The sequence below is a fragment of the Branchiostoma lanceolatum genome, chromosome 19, assembly GCF_035083965.1.
Source record: "Branchiostoma lanceolatum isolate klBraLanc5 chromosome 19, klBraLanc5.hap2, whole genome shotgun sequence".
Classification (NCBI taxonomy): domain Eukaryota; kingdom Metazoa; phylum Chordata; class Leptocardii; order Amphioxiformes; family Branchiostomatidae; genus Branchiostoma; species Branchiostoma lanceolatum.
This window is the reverse complement of record NC_089740.1, coordinates 8,073,975-8,087,311: the sequence shown is the minus strand read 5'-3', so window position 1 is coordinate 8,087,311 and position 13,337 is coordinate 8,073,975. Positions and strand designations below refer to the sequence as shown.

General features: G+C 40.2%; 2 protein-coding genes across 2 annotated transcripts; both read left to right on the top strand.

The window, feature by feature from the left end:
* The first annotated feature begins 43 nt into the window (after positions 1–43).
* On the top strand, positions 44–6,865 carry LOC136425948 (ankyrin repeat and SOCS box protein 12-like). The gene is made up of 8 exons (XM_066414868.1): positions 44–236; positions 1,182–1,277; positions 1,878–2,030; positions 3,545–3,664; positions 4,199–4,358; positions 4,840–4,917; positions 5,219–5,362; positions 5,991–6,865. The coding sequence occupies exons 1-8, from the start codon at positions 162–164 to the stop codon at positions 6,152–6,154; spliced, it is 990 nt and encodes a 329-aa protein (XP_066270965.1). The 5' UTR covers positions 44–161; the 3' UTR covers positions 6,155–6,865.
* A 2,458-nt stretch (positions 6,866–9,323) lies between these two features.
* On the top strand, positions 9,324–10,626 carry LOC136425947 (zinc finger protein 431-like). Its single transcript, XM_066414867.1, has one exon. The coding sequence runs from the start codon at positions 9,324–9,326 to the stop codon at positions 10,440–10,442; it is 1,119 nt and encodes a 372-aa protein (XP_066270964.1). The 3' UTR covers positions 10,443–10,626.
* Positions 10,627–13,337: the final 2,711 nt, after the last annotated feature.

The following is a 13,337-nucleotide window of genomic DNA, read 5'->3' as shown; positions in this document are numbered from 1 at the left end:
CATATATTGGAATATGTTGTATTCTCATTATTCCCTCCATTCGAGCAATGGTATAGTCCGAGGTGAAAGGTTATGTTATTTTGAGACGTCGGCGCGCAGTGGAAAACTCGCTGAATATTTTACCGTCTCTGTCCCTGTTTCCAGCCCCAGATGACTGGAAGATGTTCGCGTTCGGTCGGCCGGTCGCTGATGTTTCGGAAAACGCCAGGATACCCTTAAATATGCTGCCTCCGGGGGTGAGGAAAGAACACATCGTATATCGGAGGGGAGGGGCGGTGTTAAATGTCACCGATCCCTTTAAACTTGGAGGCTTTTGCCTCTTTTTATGTCTTTATCTTTAATGTCATCACATTATGGTTCAAGCTTTGTTTGTCTGTCAGTCTGTCTGTCTGTATGCCTACCTTCCTGAGCTGTCTGTATATATCTGAGTAGAGTACTAGTAGAGTTTGCGGTAGAGCGTTTGTCTGTCTGTGTGTCTGTTGTTTTGTCCTTTTACCTGGATCTCATGGCAACACCTTCAAGACATATGTTCAGAGGGAGGGGAGCTAAATTGACACCCCCCTCCCTCGATGATTTATGAAGCAACCCTTACCCCCAGTGTTAACCTTACACAACCCTTGTATAAACAAGGCAGCAGTATCCGTGTGTATGTATGTCAACTTGACTTAAATATAGCCAGTGTCCCTGAGCTAAGTGTGGGTATTTAGGCTGTATTTAGACACTGTCTGCGTTATGGTGATTGGATGTGTCGCAGTACGATCATCACTGGCCGAGCAACGATACATCGTAGATATGTTTTGATTTGAAACAAATAGTTCCTTTTGGAACATTGTCAGACTTGATCAGCAATGTTGCCTTTTATACCAATGCCACCAGTTGTTAAGGTCAGAAGTTGTTTTTTATTCCCCCCCCCCCCATTTGTTTGATGTTCTTGCCCATTTTCAGGTTAGACTATACTCCTCAGGCTTTGCCCATTTAAGGCCACTGATGTCTCTGTATGTAAAATATAATGTTAAGCAACAGGCTTGTCATTTAACCCACTCATAGATGATATCAAGTAGCAATAAAGGCCCAGTGTTGAGCCTTTGACAATCTTTGAATAGAGAGGTACATTGTATGTGACTGTGAAAGAAAACTAATTCTATTTGCTACTAATATTATCCATGATCTTTACCTTACAGCAGGAGAGCACAGCCTGTTGGAGGTCTAACGTAGATGAGGCCCTGGACACTGAATTACACCATGTAGCAGAGAGAGGGGATGCTGCTGAGGTCAAGGTCAGTATTGTCCTTAGAATGAAGTGAAAAGAGTCTAAGTACTGTTGAACTTCTGGTTATGTGAATAACTATAACAAATGTCTTTATTGTCATTATGCTTTCTATAGGTTTGCTTTTTGAGATGTAGAAACAGAACAAAATCACAATGTAGATGCAGATGTCATGTATTCTTGATTAAGAAAATCCTTTGTATCAATAGTTTCATAGCCTATTGTCCACAGAAAAAGACAAGGCCAGTTTTAATCGGAGGAATGATTACAACTACATGCCTCTACAAGATACAGAAACAGAGAAATTACAGCATATTTTCTGTTCTATGATTTCAGAGCCTGTTGGCAACAGAGGAAGGCAAGGCCATTATTAACTGTTACAGGAGGAATGACTATGGCTGGATGCCTCTACAAGAAACAGTGCCACAACAAAATTAATGTGCAGATGCTATGTATCATTTCAAAACAGAAATGACAGTATTTTTTGACACTGTGATTACAGAGCCTGCTGTCTACAGAGGAAGGCCAGGCCAGTATTAACAGGAGGAATGACTACGGCTGCATGCCTCTACAAGAGTATTTCAGTATTTTTTTTATCCTGTGATTTCAGGGCCTGTTGTCTACAGAGGAAGGCCAGGCCAGTATAAACAGGAGGAATGACTACGGCTGCATGCCTCTGCACCTGGCAGCTGCGCAGGGTCATGTAGAGGTCATCAGGCTACTGGTCGGGACGGAAGCAAAACTCAACTTCCCAGATGTCAAGGTAGCATTGGAAATTTGGAAGTTTACTTTAACTTTTCAAGATACATACATTTTATATTCTAAGGACAATGATAGTTGTTTGCTTATTTAGCCTGGGTTCCAGTCTTTTTGGATTTAAGGTTAAGTGGTCAAAACATCTGACTGAGGACAAAGCATTGCGCTTTTTCGTTAGCTTTTCTTTTTTTGGCTTTTTTATTTTTTTTGCCTTAAGTATGCTATCTATCTGAATCCAGAGGAAATCCAAATCTTTGTAGAGATCCTGGAACAAATTGCTGAGAAAGTACAGTTTTGTTTATCAGTCTAACAAACACATACCAGAAGGAGAAGATACACACAAAGCAACAGTTTTATTTTTTTGCACTGTGCCTGTCTTTGGTGCTGATATGATTTTCTTTGGTTATTATTCCTGTTCTTATTGTTGATATTCTTTTGGATGCAGTGAGGGTGAGAGTAGATGTTGAACATGTTTGGGTTTTGAAATCCTTTTGTTTCTAATACAATGAAAGCAGATTGTACCTGTCCTTGGTGCTGAAGGGATGTTCTTGAATGGTATTTATCCAATCTTCTCAACAATTGTGCTGTAACAACTGTAATGATACTGGAAATGCACTTAAGTCCACCTGGTTTTAATTTTGAGTTAAGGAGAAAATGAGGTGTTTGTGGTGAATTTAAGTTCACAGCAGTGCTATTGTCACCTACTCCAAAAGTGTCTGACAAAAAAATTGTTTGTGGTGGTTTTAAGTTCACAGTGAAACGGTCGCCGCAAAAACCACCGCAAACATTTCTGCATTTACTGCATAAAACCACCGCAAACATTTCTGCATAAACAGTATATACCGGCATAACACACTAGCTTCGCAGACACAGTACCTGTCCTTGGTGCTGAAGTTGTGTCCGTGAATGGTATTTATCCAATCTTCTCAACAATAGTGCTGTGCCTACATAGTACATGATATGTACTGGCATAACACACTAGCTTCGCAGACACAGTACCTGTCCTTGGTGCTGAAGTTGTGTCCGTGAATGGTATTTATCCAATCTTCTCGACAATAGTGCTGTAACTACATGATATGTACAGGTGTAACACACCAGCTTCACAGACACAGTACCTGTCCTTGGTGCTGAAGTTGTGTCCGTGAATGGTATTTATCCAATCTTCTCGACAATAGTGCTGTGCCTACATAGTATATGATATATACTGGTCTAACACACCAGCTTTGATGGCACGACACCTGTCCTTGGTGCTGAAGGGATGTCCCTGGATGGTATTCAAAATTCCCAACAATAGTGCTGTAATAACATGATGATGATCCACTGTATTCTGCAGCTCAGGTAGTGATAGTGCTGTGAATACATCACATAGAAAAAATGATTGAAGATTTGTGTCATTCAGTCAAAATTTTGTGTAAGCTCAATCATTTACATGTGTTATGAATCATCATCATAAGGAATTGTACCCACACAGATGAACTTTCAAGCTGTGTTCGATAAAAATTGCTGTGCCCCCCTCCCCAGGCACAGACGCCTGTCCTGTTGGCTGTGAAAGGGAAGCATGTCGGCTGTGTGAAGGTTCTACTGGAGGCTGGAGCCAATCCTAATGGCTGGCAGAACTCTCTCTGTACACCACTCTATCAGGTAACTGTGTACTGTACTATTTGCCCTCGTACTGACAGGGTCGCCCAAGCAACCCCACCCCTATGCACCGAGACCCTCAACACAATAGTGAGGAACACGCATTCTAGGTGGCAAGATGGTCTTGTGATAAGGATTTTTCACTGAGAAGCTAACGGTTCTAAATTTGAATCCCAAACCGATAGCTGCAATGTTGTACCGTTGGGAAATTTAAGGCACTCTACACTTATTTCGTCACTCAATTTGAAAATGAGTACCTAGCTTCTTCTAGGGATGTCCTCTTGGATAACAAGCCATACCTTGAGCACATTAAAGAACCCACCACACTTACTGAAAAGCAAGGATGCTTCCCAGTGAGTGGATCAAACCTTACTGTCTGGTCTTACCCAGCTTGTACTTACTGTACAAAACTTGTGTGTTACGCCTAGAGGTTTGCCAGTTATGGAAACACATGTAGTTTCTAGCTGTTACAGTACATGTATGTAATACAGCCTAGTACAAATGTAACTGTGATGAATTTGTGCTATTGTCCCCCAGGCAGCCCTTGACGGTTGTCTGGAGATGGTGAGAGAGCTTGTGACCCACGGAGCAGACGTGGACCTGTCCCACATCAGGGTGGGGCTGTTTGTCTGCACACCGCTGTACGCAGCCATCATACACAAGAGACTCGACTGTTTCAAGTTTCTACTCTGTTCAGGTACATTAAGTCGTAAAGTGTAATTTGATATCATCAAGTACAGTAGGGACATCTATGCTGGATAGCTTTAAAGAACGTTTGCAGCTAGATGTGAAAAGGTTTAGGTGTAATAGGTCACTCTGTGTAATGTAACTAGCTGCTGCTGCACGGTGGGCTTGTGAAGCTGGTGTGTTATGCAGAAGGGCGGTTAGAAATAGAACTGCAGTTTTAGACCAAATGTAGACACCTTGGTGTGAGACAGATTTTTGATAGAACTTCAGTTGTTGACCTTCTTGCTCTAACTTGTACAAACCTGCATCTTAAGAGGTAATATATACTTTGTGCCATTTGAAATGTTTTAGTTTTAATCTCTTAACCTCATTGCCTGATTGGCCATCGATTGGTCAAGATTACCTTCAAGAACATTATGCTAGATATGGTTAGATACAAGTTACGGAACCAGAACATGAAAGCTTCTGCCTTTTCTGTGTGCTTTTCTTAGGTGCTGATCCAAACTACAACAAAAACAGGGTTCAGAAACTGTTTCCTGGTCGGGCTGTGCAGTCTTTTTTTCATGCAGGTGGGAATTTTTCTAAAAACTTGTTTGTTTTTCTTCATACCGCTATACATTTGTACCTGTTATGATTATGCATTTGTGGGATAAACCCTTCAAGAGATGCCTAGTATGTAACTGTGTCACGAAAGAAAGTGCAAAATTTCTGTCAACTATATCTTTTAAGACTAGAATTCTTTCTTATACAGTAATGTACCATTCTTATTGCTTTTTATATTGATATCTCATTTCTTAATGATTCACAGTGCATCTGTGTAAAAAGCATTATATCAAATTTTGATAGATTTACATTGTGAACCCCCTATAGTTGTGAAGCACAAGTGTACTCCTGAGTACGCCCACCTCCTGATGGAGTTTGGAGCTGACCTGTTCCAAAAAGACGAGATGGATAAGACAGCCGGCGATCTTCACTTCAAATCTGACACCGTCGACTACATAAAGGAGCTAGCTGGTAAGATTGTTTGTTTGTTTGTTTTTCATAATCAGTAAACTTCCTTTAGGTGTAGCACACAACGTTCAAGCACTTTAAAGAAGGTCTTAATTGTGGCCTTACTGTCTTGCACTGAGCAAACTCGTTAAAAAAAAGGTACAAGCTGTTAAGACCAGCTGTAAGGTTTGATCCACTCACACCATGAAGGACCCTTACTCTTTTAGATAAGTGTATTGGGTTCTTTGACATACTTGAATGAAACTTCTCTGTCTTTCTATATACAGAGTTAGACATCAGTGCCTTAAGATTGAGAGACATTGTTTTTTATTTACTTATTGGTTCGGCATGAACATATTGTCACTTGAACAGCCATGGTTGCCCAACTAGCAAACGGCTAATGTTAAGCGCTGACGCTGGGAGAAAATACAATCAATACACACACAATCAATTGGACACTGGGTTTAAAAAATTTACATTTTTATTTACATTGAATCATACAGGTACATTTATCATACATTTTCATATACAAATTATCGATATCAAATAATTTACAAAATAGGATTTCTAACATTGGAGAATTTCCAAGTACTTACAAAGTTTACAAAGTAGTGCTTTACAGGTTTTGTCAATGTTCTTTTCTTTTGTGTAGCAACTACTAAGACGCTGAAGACCACTTGTCGTCTCTTCATCCGTGGAACTCTTGGGAGGGAAAAAGTATCCCGGCTACCCGAGCTTCCACTTCCTACGAAACTGGTTGACTACCTCATGTACATACCTGAGTGCGGAGAGGTTATAGATAGAACTGCAGTTTGAGACCTAATGTAGACACCTTGGTGTGAGAAAGATTTTTGATAGAACTGCAGTTGGAGACCTTCTTGCTCTTGCACAAACCTAGGTCTTGAGAGGGGATAGAACTGCAGTTGGATACCTTGTTTCTCTTGTACAAACCTGAGTTTGGAGAGGTTTTAGATAGAACTGCAGGAGGAGACCTTGTTTTTAATGTAAAAACTTGAGTTTGGAGAGATTTAGAGTAAAACTGCAGTTGGATACCTAGTTGCTTAAAGTCAGCACCTCGATTGTAAAAGACCTCAACTTACATGTCTTACTTGAAAAGCATAGGCAATATAAGTAGTCCACTGTGTTTACCTGTTTTACCTTGTAAAGTAAATAAACTAAAGCTTTTATTAGTTTTGATAAAGTTTTATTAGTCTTGACAAAGTTTTATGTTATTCAACTATCACTTTTCACAAATTCCAGACTACTGGAAACAAACAAAAAATGTTTATCACATCATTCAGTACAAAAAAGATAAAAATGTTAAACAAAAATCAGAACTCTGCCATACTCTTGTCATCTGCTTTTAGTACATATATAGATACAGATATTATGCGGCACAAATAAGTTGGCATCACATGCTTTTATATTATTCTTTAGATGTATATTCCATAAGATTTGCTCCTTTGTTATGTCATGATTGTACATGAAATAGTAAAAGATTTAAATTTATAAATCTCACTTATTAAACATTGTAGTCCATGGACTGCTTTAAGCTGCTGTGATACATGTGTTTTCAACGTGTTGTATCAAGTACCATTCATTTGGATATACAGTGTTATTATCTTGAGTATCAGGGCTAAGCATCCGAGATAATACAAACTTGGGCTATGTGTGTTCTCCAAGCAGAGATGTGGTTCCGGATGGTTTTTTTTACGTGTTTTAGGCATTTTTTCGGGCTTTCTACTTTGTCATGTTTTGTTTTTTGTCTACATACAAAAGAGATAAAAGAGGGTTTATAAAGGGTTTATGGAGAAAGATAAAACATGACAAAGTAGAAAGCCCGAAAAAAACTCCTAAAAGCACTTCAAAAACCAGCCGGAACCACACCCCTGCTTGGAGAGTACACATAGCCCAATTTGTACACATTTGTATTGTCTCGGATGCTTAGCCCTTACCGCAGCTTACCGTACCTTCACACCTTCACGTACGTTAAGTCAGTGATTAGCCACTGACCTTTCAGGTTTGGTGGGTCGCGTGGCTCGCGTTGGAAAGGAGTTGACTCTGTCCCTGCTCTGTCAGGCTCTCAAAACTGCTAGGTCTCTAAAACCCTCGTCCGCTTTCTCAATTCAGGTGAGAAGTTTACACAGTAGAATTTGTAGGTCCTTATATGACAACTGTCGTTTGATATGTGAACATGATCTTCTAAATGTATCTGTATATATATATATATACAGCCTGTATAACCGCTGTAAGACGTAACAAACCAGCTACTCTTCCAATGAAGTTGTGTACTTCAGTATTCAAGCTGTTAAGATTGATATGTATTTTATATATAGATATAGCCATATTTTCTAGACAGCATCTGATTTTTTGTAGATCAAGTATATCATGCATTGATAACAGATAAATGTGTATGAAAGGTTTAGAACATTGTATTTGGGGACGCGTATAGGTTATTTGCATGGGCCTTAAGCGTATTTTGCAGACAACTCAGCATTGGGCGTTGTCCACAGTTAAGACTACTAGTATCCAGATGTGAGCCCCCAGGCCTCTTCCGAATGAGTAGCGGAGATTTTGAGATCAAGTTCTTTGGAATTAGCAGCGTGGATTTTAAAAAAATGAGAGATTTGTAATGTAGAAGAGTAGTTAGTAACTGCGTGATAATTTGTTACATAAGCTTGGGAGATTTACAGTGTTCCCACGGCATTTTAACCCCCTGTGCCTCCAGCGAATAGATAATTGGACGATTTGGGATGACCTTACGATTATTCAATCATTGTCAGTGAATACCCAAGGCCACCACGCGACACCACGTGAGAACCTGTAAAGGCTGTGCATGGGGGATCTTGGCACTGCTTTATGTTGAATTCAGAAGGGCCAGCAACGCTTTACGATAGATGGGGGGATCCTGAAATTGCTTAGCGGTAAATTTAGAAGGGCCAGCAACGCTTGACCATAAATCGGGGGGTGGGGTCCTGGAATTGCTTAGCGGTAACTTTAGCAATGATAAACGATAAATTGGACATATAAAATTGGAAGATACGTTCACACCCCCCTTTGATCCCTTACATTTATCAAATTATAATGAGTGAATACTCTAGGGGGGCTAAGCCTTTCTTTGCGGCACAGTATGAGAGAGTCTGTATGGAGGGATCCTGAAATTATTCAACGGTAAACTTAGAAGGGGCAGCAACTCTTTTGGTTTTGATCTGACATGATCTTTGGAGATACTTTCCCACGGCCTTTGGCCCCTTTGCCTCCAGTAGATAGATAATTGGGCGATTTGGGTAGCCTCAATTATTCAATTATCTTATATAAGTAGTTATGTTAACAAAGGATTCTTACATTCCACGAAGAGTTCGCGGACAATATTCAACGATGAGTAAGAGCTGGCTACGATCAAACTTAAGGTAAATTGAAATAACTCTCTTTACCGCATACCTCAGTACAAACTAGTCATTGTGTCAAACAGGCCGAGAGAAAAATAAAGACCACGCACTGTTGGAACAAGGACATTATATAATGTCCTTGGTTGGAACAATGTGTTTTAAAACTGTTTCAAAATGGCGTTTTGAACAAATCGGGCATCATTGGGTAGCGCTAGGTTACGTGGAGCCTCTACCAGGCTCCACAGATCCCTGGAAAAATAGTAGAAATTTGTCAAATAGAGTGAATACTAGTAGTATGCTAAGGGAGTCGGCTATGGAGAGAGGGACAATAAAGGGAGTCGGCTACGGAGAGAGGCGGACATTAGCCCGGCCGACCCACGCCTCGTGTTACCCTCTCTCCATAGCCGACTCCCTTAGCATACTATTCACTCTATTTGGCCAATTTCTACTTTAGCAGCGCCCAGCGGAGCCTTGTAGAGGCTACACGAAGCTGGTGTGTTACGCCTAATGGCGGTTGTACCGGCTATATATATACAGATACTTTACATGTGCTTAACAACGTTTTAACCCAATGATGTTTACCTATTTTTAATTAGATGAGGGAGCACAGCAGTGAGAGACCGTACCAGTGCCAGCAGTGTGACTATTCTGCGTCGCAGAAAGGCAACCTGAAGACTCACGTCATGGCAAAACACACAGGTGCGAAGCCGTACCTCTGTGGACACTGCGATTATTCAGCGGTAGCGAAGAACAAACTTGCCGAACATATTATGGCAAGACACAGCGACGAGAAGCCCCACAAATGTGACGTCTGTGATTTTGCCACAGCACATAAGTATAATCTAAAGTGCCACATGTCAATTCACAATGGTCACAAACCGTACAAATGTGACCGTTGTGATTATTTTTCATCACGGAAGTCTAATTTGACGCGGCATCTATCCACGCACACCGGTGCAAAACCATACAAATGTGAAGTCTGTGACTTCGCTACAGCACAGCAGTCTTCTTTAAAGTATCACTTGGCAACACACGCTGGTCTCAAACCGTTCAAATGTGAAGCTTGTGAATATTCTACGTCACGTAAGTCTCATTACAACCGACATGTTGTCACACACACTGGCGCCAAGCCACACAAATGTGACGTTTGCGACTTTGCTACAGTCCACAAGTCTTCTTTGAAGAACCATATGTCAACTCACACTGGTATCAAGAAGTACGCATGTGACGTTTGTGGTTATTCTACAGCACGAAAGTCTAATCTGAAGCGACATCTAGCCGCGCACACCGGCGAGAAACCACACAAATGCGATGATTGTGATTTTTCTACAGTACACAAGTTTTCCTTAATGGATCACATCGCAATTCACACCGGTGAAAAACAGTACAGATGTGATGTTTGTGATTTTGCCACAGCATACAAGTCTTCATTGAAGGACCACATGTCGACACACTCTGGCGAAAAACCTTACATATGTGACACGTGTGGATATTCTGCGTCACGGGTATCAACCTTGAAGCAACACATATTCTCGCACAGTAGCGAGAGGCCATACAGATGTGAAGTTTGTGGATATTCTACAGGAAAGATTTCCCATTTGAAAGACCACATAGCCACTCATAGTGCTGTGAAGCCTTACAACTGTGAATTTTGCGATTATGCGTCGGCACAAAAATCTTGTCTAAAGCGGCACATCATCAATGCACATTATTGAGAAACCGTACAAGTGAAGCTTGTGACTTTTCAACAGCACAACTTTAAAATAATCTTAGAGTTTTTTTTAGTTTATTCAAATCCACAATTAGCTTAATAATATGCAAGTACATTGTATCTACTCTTCCTGTGGTCTATATCAGCCAGCATAACTGGACAAAACTACATGACACACAGGAACATAACATATAGTGACATATTACAGAATATACATGTACATCCATGGTATAAGAAAGATAAGGCTACTTGAGGTCCATATGCAATGTAAACAAATAGAAGCATCGTGAAGCTAGACATGCTAGTAAGAAACCGTAAAAACGTAAGACGTTTAACTTTTCTATAAAATCAAAGTTTCAAAGGATCACTTGTCCGTATACAGTGATGTTTTCTAGAGCACGATTCATCTACTTTGATACAGAGGTCTATGTAGCTGTCCTACAGTAATAAAGTACCATTTAACCATTAACACACTGAAGTAGCCATTTGGCACCCCATCCTCTATTGGTTACAGGGTTGGGTAGCAGGGAGAAGGTTTACGGGTCACATATGTCAATACTTAGTTGTATTTTTCTGAGAGAACGGCTGATTGACTTTGATATATATGTCTGTGTTTCCCGTGACATTAAGATGATATGTTTTCTATTTTGTAAAACTTCAGTTCGAAGAGAACGTATGTATATACTGGCTATTTTTGTTGATAAGCTTGCCAACATTTAATTTTTTGTTGATTTGTTGTTTAGTTTTGGTTTTTCTTTTTGCTCGCCCGTACCTGTAAGGATTTGATGGGATAAGGTGACATTAAGAATGAATAAACTTGACTGATATGTTTACTACGTTTCGTTTTCTGAGTTTATGGGTTATAGAAACCTTTAATCAACACAACGCATGCTCAGGCCCCGATGACCGCTCTGAATTCAACTCATATATATCACTCGACTCTAGCAACGAAAAAGGAATAATTGGATTTCAGAAATGAAAGCAACGATTTGTCTTATAAACACCTGTATTTCGATACATGAAGTGTCAATCGCTACAATGTTTGTACGTGGGTCGGGGAAAATTTGTATTGAACCTTCCTTCTACTAAGTCTTTATGGCTTTTGATGGACCTTCAAGATGTGGTCATTTTCAATTTAACTCAATACAAATCCGACTAACAAGTCGAGATATGTCAATCTCAAGAAGATATTCTGATTATGATTACGCACAATTTGGTACAGTTAGACTAGGTTTCTGTCTATCATTTTTGTAATAACTTATCTATTTTTTTGTGTTCCCGTGACCACAACACCCCCACTAAACATCAAGTATAAATTAAGGATTCATTCCTTCATCCGCGCATTTACCTTTGTTCCAAATTTAACACTTTTCATAAAATAATAACCTGCTATGATACAACTTGCCTTAGTTTTGACTTGTCCTTGACATCAAAGATGTTCGATACAAAAGTGTATCATTTTGTGTATTGCTATTGAGCAATGCATTAAATGGCAATGTCTGTGATAAGACTATAGGAAATCTGGATGATAATTGAGCTATGGATAATAATTAGATATATCTTAATAGATATAATAGGTCTTCATTTGCATGGTTGATATCTTTTAATATTCTCTCTTCCTCAGTTACATATGACACATGTTTGAGAGTCCTATCATGAAATGCGGCGGATGTATAAACTTTCCTCATTAATCATGCAAAGTAGAAACTGAATTGTATGATACGTATCTAATCATGTCAATCATCACTCAAGCTATCTACATACTAAGAATCATGACCATCCATCAAGCCCTTCTTGAGTTATTCCCTTTCAAGGTCTGAAGCAAAACCTGCTCCTGCAGTTCCAAGAAAGCCGCTAGGGGGCCCAAACCTATACCACTAACTTTCTGTCCAAAGAGCTATCTACCACTGAAAAATCAGAACAAGAACACGAGATATTAAAACAGGAAGTTCCACTTCAGTACTTTTGGTAGTTGCTAGCGGGCCCAAATCCAATCATTTCCGGGTCTCATCAAGACCTACCCACATACCAAATATCAAGACAATCCATCCAGGCCTTCTCGAGGTTTTCTGGTCTCCTACACACACACGTGCACACATACATGTACAAACGCTACCGAAAACATAACTTTCATGGCGAAGGTAATTAAGTGGAATTACATGTGATAAACGTACGTCACATGCCAACGTCCCTGTGCGGGTGAAAACCAGCACTCAGGTTAAGTTAGCTTAATCCGAGTTTGCTCAGAGTATTCGGAGCGCACTCCAAACCCAATGTTAGACATGCGTGTAAACCAAGCCTTAGGCAGGGTTTCTATGTTTATTCATCAGTTTTGCACGAGTTTCTTACTTTGAGTTGATAAGGTAAAAAGGTCACGAATAATTAGAAAAGGATCTTAATGTGAAGACCTCGTAAAAATTTCTCTTATTAGTTACACCCCACATTCGTGGCCAATCAGAGACGCCCCTTGCCTAATTTCCTCACGTGATATTCAAATTTCCCGCCGCGATGACGTCAGGTTCACCAGGTGTTGCATTCTTGCTGAAGCGTGGTCGGTGTGTGCACGACGTGTCCAAAAGTTACAACTTTCTACAAACAAAACTTGCAATTTTCTCACATTTTCGCGGAGATTTGTACACAAGAATTGCGGAGAAAGGCTTCAGGAATACCATGGGCGAGAATGGCCGGGAAAGCTTGCGGAAGAGCTTGGAAGGGCGGTCGGATTGCTTTGGATTCAAACATGTGACGCAGAACCATACAGGTAAGCTTCTAGAAATAATTTCTTGGTGTTTTCTACGAAAAGCGTTCAGATTTATTAGCGAAGCAATACAGCGTCGTCGGCAGCTCGTGTCTTGAGTATTTTTACCGTACAGTCGAAACTGGACATAACAAAGGTGCG

What these genes read in the sequence shown, in the direction of transcription:
- LOC136425947 (XM_066414867.1), top strand. Translation starts at nt 9,324, where the DNA reads ATGAGGGAGCACAGCAGTGAGAGACCGTACCAGTGCCAGCAGTGTGAC.
- LOC136425948 (XM_066414868.1), top strand. Translation starts at nt 162, where the DNA reads ATGTTCGCGTTCGGTCGGCCGGTCGCTGATGTTTCGGAAAACGCCAGG. An exon ending in CAAGTTTCTACTCTGTTCAG is followed by an intron (nt 4,359 to 4,839) that starts GTACATTAAGTC and finishes TGCTTTTCTTAG; the next exon opens with GTGCTGATCCAAACTACAAC. An exon ending in CTACATAAAGGAGCTAGCTG is followed by an intron (nt 5,363 to 5,990) that starts GTAAGATTGTTT and finishes TCTTTTGTGTAG; the next exon opens with CAACTACTAAGACGCTGAAG.